The sequence below is a fragment of the Physella acuta genome, unplaced genomic scaffold, assembly GCF_028476545.2.
Source record: "Physella acuta isolate Inbredline_101_S28 unplaced genomic scaffold, ASM2847654v3 ptg000935l, whole genome shotgun sequence".
Classification (NCBI taxonomy): Eukaryota; Metazoa; Mollusca; class Gastropoda; family Physidae; genus Physella; species Physella acuta.
Window position 1 is genome coordinate 245115 of NW_026732452.1, and position 17742 is coordinate 262856.

At 34.3% G+C, this 17742-nt stretch overlaps 1 protein-coding gene across 1 annotated transcript; it reads left to right on the plus strand.

Moving 5' to 3' along the window:
• Positions 1 to 2120: 2120 nt before the first annotated feature.
• Positions 2121 to 12569, plus strand: LOC131953641 (uncharacterized protein C8orf34 homolog; the record flags this gene model as incomplete). The annotated part of the gene is given in 15 exon segments (XM_059316925.1): positions 2121 to 2324; positions 2962 to 3057; positions 3248 to 3347; positions 3693 to 3779; positions 4177 to 4376; positions 5535 to 5701; positions 7020 to 7174; positions 7453 to 7520; positions 7782 to 7828; positions 8992 to 9029; positions 10107 to 10154; positions 10330 to 10385; positions 10902 to 11017; positions 11796 to 11898; positions 12545 to 12569. Coding segments are annotated over 15 exon segments (1369 nt in total), but the record flags the coding sequence as incomplete, so codon positions are not given.
• Between the last annotated feature and the right edge of the window lie 5173 nt (positions 12570 to 17742).

Here is a 17742-nt window from a genome sequence, read left to right on the forward strand (position 1 = left end):
ACTGTGTTAAAACTTTAATCAGTTTCTAGTTTCACAAAATAGTGTAATATTAATGCAATTCGACTGTACAATTAAATAATTCAGCTTTTTAAAAATATATAACCCTGTTGACCCCCCTAGGATCGGCACTCGGGGCTATCGCCACACAAGCCCTTCCCCCAGCAACGCCTCTATACAAACTTTTCAAAAAGCCATAAGCTGCCATGATTGTGTATGCAGTTGACAATGTACAATCCGCTACAGTAGGCCAGACATGTTCGGTTGTTTACCCTGTTCTACTCTGTCAGGTTTGATATATAAATATTACTGTAGATAAAAGCTTAGGGGTCGTCCATAAATGACGTCACGCTCGTAGGGGGAGGTGGGGGGGGGGGGGGTTCCGTAATTTTGTGACGGTGTGTCATGAGAGGGAGGGGGTGGGGGTTCTGATGGTGTGACTTCACTTTTTTGCATTATAAAAAAGCAAATATTAGCCGTTATTTCACGTTTTAGAAAATGGTTTTAATTAATTGTAATAAGAATTGATCAAAATACTCCGTTAACAAAGTTTTGACAAGATTTTGGAAAAATATCGATTATTTAAGAAAAATTCAACAGCAATTTTGAGGGGGAGGGGGGAGGTTGTAGGCTGAGGTGTGAAGTCATTTTAGGGGGGGGGTCTGGCTTTTGTGACGACGTGTGACGGAGGGAGGGGGGGGGAATAGTCAAAAAAGCGTGACGGCATTTTTGGATGACCCCTTAACTAGCTGGTAATGATCGTATGAGAGATAATGGTAGTAGGTCAAACAATTTCAGAAATCAAAATCAAATCAACAAATTATTGCCATATGTTCGGATATAAATCAAAGCTGAATCGTGATTTCATTTTAGGGGTCTGACTTTCGATTGTAGGGAAAAAAGTCAGAGGGAAAAAAAAAACAAGTAATAAAACAGACTTTATTTCTGTGACTATATGGCTGATAAAACTTTTTTTCCTGTGACTTTTTTCCAGTTCCCCCTGACTTTAATGATGTGACGATCGGCAAACGACGCGTAGTGTAGGTAAAAATTGTCATAACAACGTGACATCTTTATGGACGCAGTAGCGTAGCGAGGGGGGGGGTGTTGGGGGGGGGGGGGGCGGGGGGTACATATGACCCCGGGCGCCGACCTTAGGGGGCGCCAAAATGGGTTGGAGAAATAAATTGAAAGGTTGAGGGGGGTGCAAATCGAAAGTTTGAGGGGGGAGGGGGGTGCAAATCGAAAGTTTGAGGGGGAGGGCGCCGGGAAGGGTCGCTACGCCTCTGTATGGACGACACTTTAATCATCAAAAGACACCGATCACGCTTTTTTTGACGATTTTTAACTCCCCCTCCGTTACACATCGTTACAAAAAGCCAGACCCCCCCCCCCCACCCTTAAATGACCTCCCACCTCAGCCTAAACACACTTTAAAATTGCAATTGAATTTTTCTTAAATCATCGATATTTTTCCAAAATCTTGTTTGAATTCAGTCAACATAGAGTATTTTAATCAATTCCTATTACAATTTATTAAAAAACCGTTTTCTAAAACGCGAAATTACGGCTGAAACTCGTTTTCTAACATTTCTTTTTTTTATAATGCAACAGTGTGACGCCACACCATCTACACCCCCCTCCCTCTTCATCATACACCGTCAAAAAATTACGGACCCCCCCTCATCCGACGAGTGTGACGTCATTTATGGACAACCCCTTATGTCGATCTCTTTTTTTCTGTAAATCGCGATTGAAAAAAAAATCAGCATGTCTCTACGTAATGTTCTTAACCTCACCCATTCCCCATCCCTTCAATATAGAGGCCTATATATAAATGTATATATATATTTATATATATATATATATATATATATATATATATATATATATATATATATATATATATATATATATATATATATATATATATATATATATATATATATATGTTTGTGTGTGTATATATGGCTATAAGCTATTATTGAAAACGGAATTATGAACGTCTAGATACATGTTACAAAAAGGAAAGTGGGATTTGACTACAGGTACAAAAATAAAACAGTTGTTTCGTTTCCTGTAATGTTTCCTTGTAATGTTTTTTGAATAAATTTTGTTTACAAATGGCCGACATTTGATAAAATTCCAGTGATACATTTATTAATTTAACTTTATTGGTTTAAGCTTTAAAGTCAAGTTCGATCACAATTTATTTATTTTAACGTTTCAATTATTAAGTTAATAAAAGACATTTAATATTCATAATGGCTTCTCAATCAAGAATCAATACATACATGGAAAGACATAAAATAGGCGCTTTATTCGAGGTTGCCGGCTACTTTTCTTTTTTTCTTTTATCTTTTAAAATTTATAAATTAATTTATTTTTTCCTTTACTAATTTTATCTTGACTAACACTAAGTAACTTTACATAGTTTACTTTTACTATTCAGACTATAATAATTTAATCCTGAACTTTTGATGTTGGTGTAGGCCTACACAGTATTCTACTTCTTCAAACTATTAAATTCAAGTATTTGAAATTCTACGATTGAAATTCTCTATGATATAGTACTCTATAGTCTATAGAATACAAATAATATTTTTTAGTGATAGTGGGATGTTAAAGTGGCACTAGGATTAGAATCGTAATTCCAAGAATAATAGCAGTGTATCAGCAAAAAATAATTTTGCTACTGCCCAGCCTAAGAGAAGAAATGTAGGGCTTAAGTAGGCGTACCGATATATTTTTGACATAATTTTCAATATTTTAAAGTTAATATTCATCATTACATTTTTAAAATTAAAATGCTTTTCATTAGCTTGAGTTGCGTGAAATACACATTTGGCAAATAAAATTTTTATTGTTTAATTAATTAGCTGTGTCTTATCTACAAATTAAATATAGAGCTTCATCTAAAAAATTTGATTGACTATATTGATATCAGCTATACACATCTTTCAGGATCTTATGAATAAAGTGATTCGTGATATGCCAGAAGAGCCGATGATCTACCTGCTTAGAGCTGTGTATAAAAAAGCTGGAATGGAAATACCACAGGTTAGGGATCCATATAAACACTTTTTTAAGGATTTTTCTTCCCCCACCCCCTCATCATAAAAATTACATACCATCCCCATTCCTCCCTACTAATGTGATGTCTTGTATGGGCGACCCCTATTAAAGTGTTCCCACTTGCTTAATTTTTAAACTTTTTACTATGTCTTATTTTGTGATATTTTTATGACAGGGAATTCGGTATGGAGGATTACGTAAAAGCACATCTGAATTAAAGAGAAGCACAAGTCCAGAAAGACTCACAAGATCAGCGCAAGTTTCAAGCAGTGCTGGTTGGTAAACTGTTAACTTTTTCATCATCATCATTTCCTGAATGTAAAGAGATAGTTAGGTACCCATCAGAGCTGGGTGGACTCAGGGACGTTCCACTGATTTGAACCCGGATTCGAACTCGAGACTCTCGGGTTACCAATCTAGCTCTCTGATGCTAGGCAACGCCATCCCAGTACTTTTGTATAGTATTTAATACATTTTTTTTTCACAAATGTGGCTTATATTAGCCTTCTTTTCCAAGTTTTTCTAGACTAACCTCATAGTTATAACAAATAAAGCCAAGTTTTTTGATGATACAGGCAGAAAATGACTTATTATTATATTTGTTTGTGCTAATATTTCAGATTTAGGGGCATCTAGGGATTATGAAAAACCATGGGCTACAACAACAGCTCAAAGGATTAAGCCAAGAAAACTTGAAGAAACATCAGGTTAAAAGCACAGCAACTTGTTCAGCATCTAAACAAAAACATTTATCTTTAAAACATTCTTTTTAACATGCTATTTTAAAATGTCCCCAAACGACTGTCACACAAAAAGGAAAGGATGATATTTTAAAGCTTAGAGCACAAACTGTAAATCTTTGTGATAGTTAAAGCAACACTTATCCAGTAGAAAAATAAAAATAATATTTGATTAAAATGTGAAAATATAAAGCAAATAATAAACACCAAATTGAGTAAATAATGAAAAAAAGTCCTAAATAAAAACAACTTTCCAATTATCATTTTATATTTTTAAACTTTAGTTATAATACACCTTTAGCTATTTCTCCTGTGTTCTGACATAGCTAATTGTGTGTAAAACTTGTCACAAATTTTATTTTAGCTTCCAAAAACAAACCAGAGTGGAACTCAGATAAAAAAGTGAAAGCTTCCACCTTTGATGATTTGTTTGAAGCTGGAGATGTGCCTAAGAAAGATAAAGAGAATGTGGACACCAGGAAGTCTACCACCAAACAAAAGGGAGGCTGGGGCACGGGTAGCCAGGGCGTGAAGACTGTCAATGCCTGGGCTACTGTTGGGATGGTGAGTAATTTTTCAATCGGGACGGAGTGGTCTAGCTGTAGAGAGCTGGACTACTAACCCGTAAGTCTCGAGTTCGAATCCAGGTTCAAGTCAGTAGACCATCCCTGAGTCCACCCAACTCTGATGGGTACCTAACGCATGTTAGGGAAAGTAAAGGCGGCTGGGCATAGTGCTGACCACACTATCTCTTCATATGCCGAGGGCACGGAAACAAGTGAACTCTACTTCACTTGCCCCATAGACCGTCAGGTTTGAAAGGGAAACTTTTATTCTAACAATTAAATTAGTCACTAAGATGTAAAAATCTTGTCCTAAAAATTAATTTTTACATTGTGAAAAATAACCTATTTCAAGGGGTCGGCGTGGTCGAGTCGGTAAAGCTCATGGTTGCTAAACCGAAAAGTCCCGAGATCGAACCCTCGGGCAGATGAGGCTCGTTAGCTGGGGACAGCCACTCTTCTAGGAGAGACAACTCCAAAATTAAACAACTGCTGCCTTGTAGTTTGTTCTTGGTTGGACAAAGGCTATGGAAGCTAATCCAAAAAGAAAAGCAGGCTGAAATCGGAGTCAATGGCCTCAATGGCACATAACCAGTTGACACGTAACGCTTAATTGTGTTGAAGGCGTGGTCGAGTCGGCAAAAAAGCTCATGGTTGATAAATTCGAACAAATTCTCAAGTTCACACCCACTGGCAGATAAATCTCGATCCCCTTCAACACTAATAATTAGGAACGAAGAAGAAGAAGACCTTTTTCAATTTTATTAAATTCACAATGTGAATAAAATCCGGTTTTAAAATGGGTTTAGGACATTCCCCCCAACATTACCTCCCCCAGAGTCATTACCCTCTGCCGATGACCCTCCCTTCCTATCCTGAAGAACCTTAACCCTAACCCCAACAATTTAGCTAACCCTAACATCAATCCTACCACCAACTCTAAACCTACATCTAACCCTGACTTTAACACTAACACCACACAAATCCCAAATGGGCGGAGGGGGGGGGGGGTAATTGACTGGGGGAGGGTGGGGGTAACTGCTCGGGGATGTAATGTTGGGGGGGGGGGAGGGGGATTGAATGGGTAATGTCCTGCTCCCTTTAAAATAAAAATTTTACATGTAGAAATTGTTTATTACAATAGCTAATTTTATTCTAGGATGAAGGAGAGGTTTACAGTAGCCCAACATTCCAAAGCACCAAAAGACCCACAGAGAACTCAAGTTTCTCAGAGAAAGACTTGCTGTGCAATGAGACCATTCCATTGTCCATGAGATCTGGGCCGAATACTGAAGATGACCAAAGCACTAGGGTCAGTGTGTCAAGGTCAGTCTTAAAAATAGTACACTAGTTCATGTACCAACCTAATTCTTACAAAAATAACTTTCAATTAGTGCTATGTCTTATAATTTTTTTAATAAAAATATTGACACCCAGCTTAGCATGTAAAATTAGCCATGAAAATACATATTCAACTCAATAAAGTATAAAGTTTTACTGATGCTTAATTTAACTCCAGTCTCAAGTTTGATTCCGGGGTTAAAGCTCAAACCCCAACACCTCCAACTCATGGTGAGAAATGGGGTTGTGTGTAGTGCTGGCCCTACTATTGGAATCATATGAAAAGGTTCAAAGAAAAAAAAATGAATTCTAACTTATGCTTTTTGGACTGAAATGGTCAGATTGAAAATTTGTTATACAGTAGTTCTGGGTCTTTTTTTGAAGGATTAAGCCAGTAGGATGTCCCTGAGTTTACACAGCTCTGGTGGGTAGCCAAATGATGTCACAATAATAAATGCAGGTCCCTATCTCTACATACGTGGAGGTCAAATAAACAGATGAACTCTACTTTACCTGCTGCATTACCCTTCTGGTCTGATAGAATGTTTATTTTATACTTTGAAGCAATATCACTATAGTATGGCTGCTGTTAGTGAAGTACCCTCCCAAACTTGATTGTCCATAAGGCAGGTGAAGTAGAGTTCACCTGTTTTAGTTGTGCATGCATTTGAAGAGATATCATGGTCAGCACAATGTCCAGCCACCTTTACTTTCCCTAACCTGGGCCGAATGAGAAACTGTTTACTGACACAAACTTTGGATTCAAACTCAAGACTTTCGGGTTAGAAGTCATAGGGGTCATCCATAAATGACGTCACACTCGTAGGGGGAGGGGGTGGGTCCGTAAATTTGTGATGATGTGTGATGAGGGGGAGTGGGGGGGGGGGGGGGTTCAGATGTTGCGACGTCACACTTTTGCATTATAAAAAAGCAATGTTAGAAAACGAATTTTAGACGTTATTTCGCATTTTAGATAACTGTTTTAATAAATTGTAATAGTTTAGACAAGATTTTAGAAAAATATCGATGTTTTAAAAAAATTCAACTGCATTTCTGAGGGGGGTTGTAGGTTGAGGTGCGACGTCATTTTACGGGGGGGGGGTCTGGCTTTTTGTGACGACGTGTGACGGAGGCGAGGGGGGAGGTAAAAATCGTCAAAAAAAGCATGACGTCATTTATGGATGACCTCATATGTTCTACCATCCGACCACACCATCCCACCTGGCTGCTATTAAAGGAATAAAAAATACAAAGTGCTTTAATAAACCCAGTATTTAGAATGTATTCTATATTGCCTCCTTAGCCACAACAGTAAAAACAGAAAAATGGAAGCCAAAAAACATAAAGAAGAATACGGCCAGCTTTTGACAAAAGCTGATCACAAATCTGATGACTCCGGACTTGGTCCAGATTTTGAACTGGCATATGATGATGATGATGATGCCATTGAACTTTTAGGTGAGAATATGTTAAATTTTGTGTAAGCTCTCATAACAAATTTCTCCATTTTTAGAAATTTGACAGATTTAAATTTTATTAAAATGATTTTTTTTTATGCACACTTTGTAAGTTACTATTGAAAATTCAACTAGATAAATCTTATCAAGACATTTACTCGATAAAAGTAGATTAACACATTATGTGAAGAATGAATAGGCCTAAGATTCAAATTTCTCAGCTACGATAAAGTAATTATCGATAATCTTTCAATTTAATATTTGTGTTTTGTGGTATAGAGAATGCTGATGACTTAAAAAGGGAGGGTGTAAAGAACATTCCTTTATCAGGCTACAAGTTAAGCAGGGTAAGAGAATTGGTAGAAACATAGATAGTCCTAATTAACCAAAAACTAATGCCTGGGCATCATCCATATAATAATGATTAAATATAAATTGTAGAAATAATAAAACAATATATGTTTAATATATATTTAAATTTTGAATAATATGAGAAAAATGCTACTAAAATATTTCAAGAACAAGATACATTTTTGACTGTTTTGCTTATAACATATTTTGTATCAGATAAACAATTTATGTACTTAATTAATTTGTATTTCATTTAGAATCTCCGCCACAGGGATAATGAACCAAGGGTCAAAGTGAATATAAAGTAAGAAATGTTTTTTGTGTGAATGATACAACAATAAGTAATTTGGGGAACATTTGATTTATTTCTATTTTACCAGAACATTCCTAAAAGTATTACAGGAATGGTCTTAATCAATTATAACATTAATTAAATGAAGATGGATAAAAAATAAACTCTTCAAAGAGACTTTTCCAGTGAAATATTTTTTGAATGGCACATAGTAAATTTACACAGAAAAATTATTAAATCTTTTTACTAAATTACAGTTCACATTTTAAATGTGTGTTTTGGTTCCAACAATTTCCTGTGGGTTTTTAAAATGCTAAATTGAAAGTATTATGTTCATTACTGTTAGTGCATATGCTGTACCAAGTGGTAAGATTTTGTAAAACTATATTCCTTTTGTTTTTAAAAAAAGTATTAAAAAGACTTATTAGAATTTTGATTTAGAAATTCTTTTATAACCCCCACAAGTTTTGTTTCTTTTTTGAGCACTTTTTAAGTTTACCCTGCATCATTGATTTACTTTTTATTTTTATATTGGTTTGTTTTAACATAACATAATGAAACTAGAATTTCAATGAGAGCTTTTGTACCATTATTTTTAACAAACTTAGTTTGTATATCTTCTTGTTTACTAAACAAAGATAAGGAAAATTAGGGGGCTAAAAGTTGAAACAGTAACTATATTTAAATTGGGTTTTCATTTATGAAATGTGATTTTTTTTGGTAGCTTATTTCAAGGAGGATTCTCAAGACATAAAAATTACATGACTGAAATTTTCTTCCAATCTACAGTTACCTTCTTTCGTGACTTCTTTAATTTTTTTTACAGTTTCTACAATGCTACTTAAAATTCTAAAATATACCAGTGGAAATAATATTTAAAATTTTAAATCAATTAAAAAACAACCCATTGTAATCTTAGAATTCCTAAAAATTTGGCTACCTCCTGTTCATACTTGTTTTTCCTAGCTTTCACTGTTATACTTAGGTTTTTCTGTGGAATTTTTTTTTATCCATTTAGGGGCAAATGGCTTTAATGACTGTTTCAAACGTTCATTTTTAGAAAAATACTTGTATTATGTAATATAAGCTTATGGCGAAATTCTCTTTCCTTCAACTCCATAGGCCCAATGCTAATTGTATGAATAGTTTAAAAGTGTTTTAATCCACTATTTCAGTGTGAACCCTCCACCATATCCTTACAGAACCTATCCAGGTAAAATCTTTAGTTGATCCAAGTTTTATACCAGCTAGCAGTCACAATTTGATTCAAGTTTTTATACTAGCCAGCAGTCACAATTTGATTCAAGTTTTTATACTAGCCAGCAATCACTATTTGGTCAAAATTTTTATACCAGCTAGCAGTCACAATTTGGTCTACATTTTTATACCAGCTAGCAGTTACAATGTGATCAAAATTTTTATACCAGCTAGCAGTCACAATTTGATCAAAATTTTTATACCAGCTAGCAGTCACAATTTGATCAAAATTTTTATACTAGCCAGCAGTCACAATTTGATCAAAATTTTTATACCAGCTAGCAGTCACAATTTGATCAAAATTTTTATACCAGCTAGCAGTCACAATTTGATCAAATTTTTTTATACCAGCTAGCAGTTATAATTTGATCAAAATTTTTATACCAGCTAACAGTTACAATTTGACTTTTGATTTTTTTAACCAATATGAATCACATTTTAATAATTTAAAACCTCACTTACACGAGAACAATCACTTTTACTCTAAGCCCATTTTTTAACTTAGCTCAAATTAGAATTTTTTTTTTAACATTAGCATTTTTAGCACTTTTTGCAATTTGTTTTACTAAAACTTAGATTAGTGCTTTTAAGTAATGTTTTTGTTTATTTTCATTTTCTTTACCAAGTATTTATAGTTGTAGTAAAAAAAAAGTTATATTTAAGTTTTACAAAAATTATATGTTTGCAATTTATTGTTATGAAATATTTTAAATGCTTACTCAAATATCTGAGATATTTAAAATATTTTAAAACAAAAACTAGGCAAAGTTTATGTATAGTAAACAATTTTTTAAACATACACATTGTTACATGATATCTATAATCTCTAAATTTACACATTGATATTATAAAATGAAGGTTTTTTGTTCACTTTTAGTGAAATAAAAAAGAAAGATTATAAAATTATAAAAATTTAAAATAAAAATGGTCTTTAATATGATTTATCTTGCAAAGTTGTTTCATTTTGTGTATTTAGTGACATTATTAAAATGGTATCTTTTTTATTAAAGCTTTAATCTTTTTCATCTTGCAGAAAGTGTTGATCATTATGATGTGTTTGAAACTGAAACATCATCACCAGGTAGGCTATAAAAACTTTGTACTTATGGCTATGATTTCATGTTGGATAGAAAAATATGCTAATTGTTTTTTAAGACACCATGTAATTAATATTAATTTATATTATCTCTCTCACTGTAAAATAATTTTACTTATAAATCTTTTCTAATTTTTAAAATTTTAATATTTTTTTTTAGAACTAAAGGATTCTGATGAAGAGGATTTTGAAAGTGTGTCACAAGTTTCTGGGCCTGTAAGTTCTTTAGCATGTGTGTATGTGTGTGTGTGTTGTTGGGGGGGTGGAAGGTTTATGGTGTTTGTCGGTAGTCCATATAGGTTTACATGTGTATATAATTATAGGGCAACAAATAGGAATTGTACCTAGGATGAAAAGTAAATATAGGTTACTAGCCCTGCAACTGAAAGATATATTTCGAAACAGAGCCACCCCTCCTGGTGCCAGGGGACAAACTTTCAATTTTGCGCCCCCCCCCCCCCCCCCCCCCCCATATTTTTTATATTTATAATTCAAAATAGCAGCTAAAATGAGCTTATTTGGCGCCCCTAGGGTCGGCACCCAGGGACATATGTGTTATGAAATCCATACATTACTATTTTATAATCCTTAAATGCTTACTCTACTTTTTTCTATTGATTTTTAATCAAATATCATATCTGTGAGTGCTAAAATAACCTCTTTTTACACTAAAATACAGAATAAATTTTTAAAACAAAGCAAAAAAAAATTTTTTCTCTATTTTTTTTGTAGAGACACCCAGTATGGGATGTACCAGATACAGATGCTGAATCATTGTTCATGAAGCCGTCCTATTCATCTCAGGCACCCAAAAAATCCAGTCTCCAACAGAAAACTTTTTCTGAAAAGTAAGCTGACTGAGTTTACTAAGCAATAAAAATAACTGTAACTTTAATTTTCTGTAATCATTTTCATAACAACCTTACTGAGTATAGAGGTAACTTATTTGGATCTGTTTTGTTAACACATCCTCATTATAGTTTGGTTTATAATGCAATATATACCTCATTAATAATTCATCAAATCTTCATTGTTTAGTTTATAATGCAATATATACCTCATTAATAATTCATCAATGTAATGCAATTTCTACCTCGTTACTAATTCAACAAAACTTCATTGTTTAGTTTATATTGCAATTTTTACCTCATTAATAATTAAACATAACAGAAAATAAATGAAAAAAATATATAAATAGCTTTAAAAACTAATATTATTAACACAATAGTAAAAATTAAAGTTTCCCTTTCAAAACCTGACGGTCTATGGGGCAAGTGAAGTAGAGTTCACTTGTTTCTGTGACCTCGACATATGAAGAGATAGTGTGGTCAGCATTATGCCCAGCCGCCTTTACTTTCCCTAACGTGAATTAGGTACCTATCAGAGTTGAGTGGACTCAGGGACGGTCTACTGCCTTGAACCCGGATTCGAACTCGAGACTTACGGGTTATCAGTCCAGCTCTCTACCGCTAGACCACTCCGTCCCGTTAACACAATAGTTTTCAAAAAATTACTTACAAATTTTTAGAACATTTTTTAAAAATAGTTTTATGACTGCACTAAATTATAACTACCTTTACTATAACAATATAACCCGCAAAAATGTATTATTTTTTCCTTTCACAGAACATTGCGTAATACAACGCCTGTAAAATTTGCTGATCGTTCACTAGACAATGCAGATGAGCTGTCAGTGTCTAATGAAACATGGACAGAAACTGGGAACACAGTGAGTTCAGTACAGTTTATTTCAAGATATGCATTTATACAATAAAACTAGTTTGTTAACATTAGGTTGTTAGACATCTCAGAATTTTCGTGAATTGGTTTAAAAAAAAAAATAGAATCTCTATAGCATCTGGAAGTATACTGACAACACCATAGCCTTACAGAAGTCTCATAGACCATCAGATCAGTAGACCAAATGTTTTTTTAATGAATAATATGTGATGGTTCTGTTTGAGATGTCTTATGTGTAGGCAGAGGGAGATAAATGAGGAACAGGGTTTCTTTCAGGCATTTTACTCAAGAAGGGGCAGGGGAGCATTTGAAATTTTTAGGGGTGGGCTATTTTAAGGTTGAAATTTTCTATTTAAATTTTTAAAAAATTCTTCTAGTGGGGAGAGAAGAGAATAGAGATGGCTGGTGGAGGGGGGGTGGGGGAGAGAAGAAGATAGTGGGGGTAGTGCAAAATGAACACTTAGTAGGAAGTTCAGAAGCCTGCAGCAGAGTTCCCCCACAATTTATTCTATGAATGCTTTAATGAATTCTTATTGTTGTATAATTTCATTTCTTCATCTTAAAAAGCAAACCTGTTCATGTGTGTCATAAGATTTCCTTAGGTTAGAAAATGTTTTTATTCTTTTATTCTACAGGAGCGACCTGCAAAAGACCCTAGAGGTAAATAAAACTTAACACTTTTTCTTTGTTGAGGTAATGTTATACAAGCTAATCTGTCTTTAAAGAAGGCTGTGTGCTCTCTTTATTTCTTTCGATGTTAACTACAATTAAACGGTTAATGAACACAGTCATACAATTTTATTTAAATAATTTCATAAAAAAGAAGTTTCCTGTGTAGCCTACAATTACATAATTTAAATATTTTAAAATTAATTAAGTAGAGCTTAAATATTTCACATCCCAACAGCTATTGTACTGAATTTTCAAATCCTAAATAGACTTTTTGATTGGTTGGCATTTGTTAACACTCTTCTCTTTCCAGAGATAACAAAACATTATTAACAAGTCCATTATTTTTTAAAATGATACATTTTTTTTGCTTTTTCAGTGTACTGAAGTGTTATAGACTACATAGGCTCTAATTGCTTGACAAAGTCTACACTTCAGAAGTTTTTCATTTATCTATTATAGCAATTGTGATATGGCAACTATATTTGTCTATTTTTTTTCACACTATTTATATGTATGGTCTATACAACCAATTTGTATTTTATTATATAAAGCTACATACACATCTTAAATGATTATTGAAAAAGGCAGAAATGCTTTCATTATATTTGTTTCATTACTTATTGTTATAGTATAATGTCACGGAAGTTAATACATTTCCATATATTTCATTTACAATAAACATAATTGGCTTACAATTTCCTAGTTTTTAATTTTAATTGATTTTTGTGTGAAATGTCTTACACATGATCTATAACTTAATTGGTATACAATTTCCCTTTATTTAATTTCAATTGATTTTTGTGTGAAAAATTATCTTACCCGTGATCTGTAAGGTATTAGAGAAAACATTATTCACATACATGTGTTTTTGGGAGGGAGGGGGGTGGTTTACATTCAACTGCATACAATTTTAGTCCATTCCACCACCCCCACACATACATTTACCATTATTTTTGACCCATCAATTCAGAATCCCCAACTCAATCTAAAAGGATGTCACCCAGAGGCGTATCCAGGTTTTCGTTGTTGGGGGAGCGAAAAGAGCAAAAAAGGCGCCGAATTGTTAACACGTTCTATATACGTGTATTATATATATATATATATATATATATATATATATATATATATATATATATATATATATATATATACATACACACACACACTACAATCAAAAACAACAAACGTAACACAATCTGTTTTGTAATTCTTGTAAAAGAAATTTCTTAGATAATAATTCCTAGGAAATTATTTAAGACAAGTGAAATTGGGGAAATAATCACTCTCTTAATATAAATATGTATATATCTACACAATTAATTATAAATGTCAAAACAAATAAATAATTACTTTAGAATATAATGAAATTGTTTTACACCATTCGTGTTTACAAAATGTTTTTGTCTATAATCATAATTTAATATATCGTCATCATAAATGCTAAAGTAATACAGCATAATGAAAGTTTTTAAAATCAAAGTTGATATAAAACCACGCTTTTCGATAAAATAGAAAAACATTCAGAATAACAACCTAGATTTATATATATATATTGGTCTTTAAGTTCAGATCAAATATTTTTTTAATTAACTACTGCTTCTTTGTGTTCTTAAAAGATCATTTTTTTTAACATAGTGATAAGTATGAGTTAGATCACTGTGTTGATCACACACCTTTTTATTGGTAATTGCAAAAGCAATATTCACAGTGTTTAAAAAGCTAATTTTCTGGCGGCTTGGTACATCATTACGCGTTTTTCTACATGTACTTAACAGATCAGTTCTGGGTGGGTTGGGTTCATTCACCACTGTCCCGTTCACTTTAGGTCAATTATCCAACCCATTGTATACCTAGGCGTGACATTAATGTCGATCTGCACAATTGTGGTGGTGAGGTGTGGTGGGTGTGGGGGGGGGGGGGGGGGGGGGGGGAGATAACCAACTCAGAGTGAACATAGCGTCAGTTTTAGATGACTGTTTTAAACATACATATATATTACATAAATATATATTACACAAATATATATTACACAAATATATATTACAGAAATAGATTTAAATAAGTAGCAGTGGTATTATGACAATATTTTTTTTACAGAGGGCTTCATGGGGGAGGGGGGTTGTAACTGTTTCATATAATTTGTAATCGTAATTACTATCGCCCAAACTGTAAGAGTACTACTACTTCATCGTGATGACGTTGTTGATCTTGTCAAAATTTCCCCACCACTACGTTGCTCATAAGTAAATTTAGGTGCCACATCAGTTGCATTTGTTTCTAGTATATTGTAATTTTTAAAAAAATTAATCACACGATTCAAACTGTATATATATAAAGTAATTATGTGTGAAGTTTTATGTATAACATTTTTTAATTGAATTATTCGTAAGCAAAATACATTATACAATTGCCTTAAACTTAACACCCCTCTTGCCAAGTGGTACTACCGTAGAGGTTTTTTAAACATTGCAATGCATCGTAATGGTTATTTTTAGAATGGCAAACTGATGCAGCTGTTAATACGTGTTGTAAACGTAGACACTACTAGACTAGTACAATAATGCTTAATTGCTGCATGAAAAGAAATCTTGTGCCGACCAAAAATATTTTTTAACAAATATCATTGTTTAAAACTTTGAGTTTAAAAAGTTTCCAAAAAAGGCGCCACTTTGCTGTAAATGGCCAGAGGGGGAGCGGCCGCTCCCCCTGCTCCACCCCTGCGTACGCTACTGATGTCACCAGTGTTTCTTCCAGACTTTTTTTTTATATGCCGGACTTAGGTAAAAGTATGTTTTCTGTAGAAATTATATTCCGTTTGGGGTGGGGAGGGCGGTGCCTGATAGATATTTATATTTTCTCAAACCCATCACTATCCATTCACCCATACAGAACATAGTTCATACATTGAAAAGCACCTCTCTCCTCGTAAGCAACTCAAGACCCTTAAAATCAATCTGTAGTTTTTTTAAAGCTAGTTACGTCCCTTACACTAAAGCTTAAACTATTTTGCTTACATGGTGTTTCTTCCAAGCATATCATTGGGGGGGGGGGGGGGGGGGGGGCTCCAAAGTCTACCGCCCCCCCCCCCCCCCCGAACGAAATGAAATTTATTATAGAAAACATACTTTTACCAGTGGTCCGCCCCCCCCCCCCCCCCGAAAATATCAAGTGTTCCCGGAGAAAAAAGTCTGGAAGAAACACTGCAGGCACAGTTTCTTCCAGGCATCTCTTCGGGGAAAAAGTCTACCCGAAGGAAAGGGGAATTTATTTAGAAATATATACTTTTTACAGTGTCCGCCCCCCCCCCCCCCACCCATAATAACCCATTTCCCCACATATGACTTTAACCCCACTCTCCTATTTATAAACTCTGGTCCATTTTGCAACGACTCGCCGTGGGCGACTTAACCCGCCGGATGACATTTTGTAAACTCTAATGTGAGCGAATGTCACGTGATTTTTAAAAAATAGTTCTGGTTCGCTCCATTTAATAGTCGTGTATTTCATGTCTCGAGAAATAACAAACATTTCACTTTAACAGATTTTTATTTTCGTAATTCCTGTTTGCTGTTAAACTTTAAAGACGTTTTAAAAAAGTAAAGACGTTTGATTAACTTTTAAAGATAATTGCTTAATAGCTATCTAAATGTTGTCCTCTAATACGTCAAGTGTTTCAATTCAGACTTGTTTTTCCGAGGGGGGGGGGGGGGTCACTTGAATTTCCGGGGAGTGAGGGGTAGGCGGACTAAATTTTCGGGGTAAAAATATATTTATTTATTTAAAAAAATATTATTTCAATGTAAAATCTATTTCGTTGAGGGGGTGGGAGCGGGGGGCGGTAGACTTGCTTCGGGGGGGGGGGGGGGGGAGGGGAGATTTTGCCGAAGAGATGCCTGAAAGAAACATTGAGCTTGTAGTTTAAGTGTTAACAGCTTGTGCGCCATGCTGCTGCCTTTTATATTATAGGATATAACTGCAATTATATTTGCAGGGTAGGTAACTCAAGTAGGGGGGGGGGGGGGGGGGGTCTGGGCAGTTCACCCTAGGCAGCACATGTTTTTTTTTTATTAATATAGACAATGGGGCGTATCCGTTTTTCTATATGAATGTTAATAATGGATGTTGACAAATCCAGAATACGCCGCGGGGGTAGATTTGTGTTCGTACCTTTCTGGCTCACCCCACAACAAACGGTCGTGTCCACTGTAACTTTGTAGCAGTTAATGCATGTTTGAACCAGTGGCGTAGCATGGAGGAGGGTGGGGTCTCGGGCTAGACCAACTGTTTCACTCACACAAACGGTCGTGTCCACCGTAACTTTGTTGCATGTTTTAAACCGTGGGGGTAACAGCAGTGGCGTAGCCAGGATCGTCTCCATGGGGGGGGGTTCCAATTTTTTTCCAGCATTTTATATATATATATATATACTATATATATATAATATATATATATATATATATAATATATATATATATATATATATATATATATATATATATATATATATATATATATAGACGCAATAACAGTACTAGAACACAGCAAACAGATAAAAGTACTTATAACATTACTTACCTATAATCGTAGTTCAAGTCTTCTTGGACTCTTGGCTAATTCATCAAGAACCTCATCCGCTAAAATTTCAATTTGTCGGTGAATATTTAATAATGCCAATCCATTTAGTCTATCCTCGCAAGTAGTATTTCGCAAGTACGTTTTTAGCCGTCTGAGAGTGGAAAAAAGAGCGTTCGCTAACGGCAGTTGTTACAGGCAATGTTACAAATATTTGCAGTAGTTTGTGTACTGTTGGAAATATTTTTACGTCACACATTAAAAAAGCTTGATGAGCGTTTTGCGGTACATTTCCACTTGTAATAATGTGGCGCCACCACAGTTTCAGTTCTCCAATGCTTTCATCGATGACACTGCTGTTAATCAAAACGTTCATATTTTTGCATAAGTATTATGGCATTCTTTTCCTGTTCTTTGGTAAAACCCGAGTCATTGGGTAAAAGACACATAAAACCTCTCAAAACAGATTTATGTTTTAGCAATCTGTCTCCTATTTGACATATAACCGAATCAAGGAAAGGAATAAATACAGCTATTCTGTAATACTCTTCAGGCGTATTTGCCATAACATTGCAGCGTTGAATTTGTT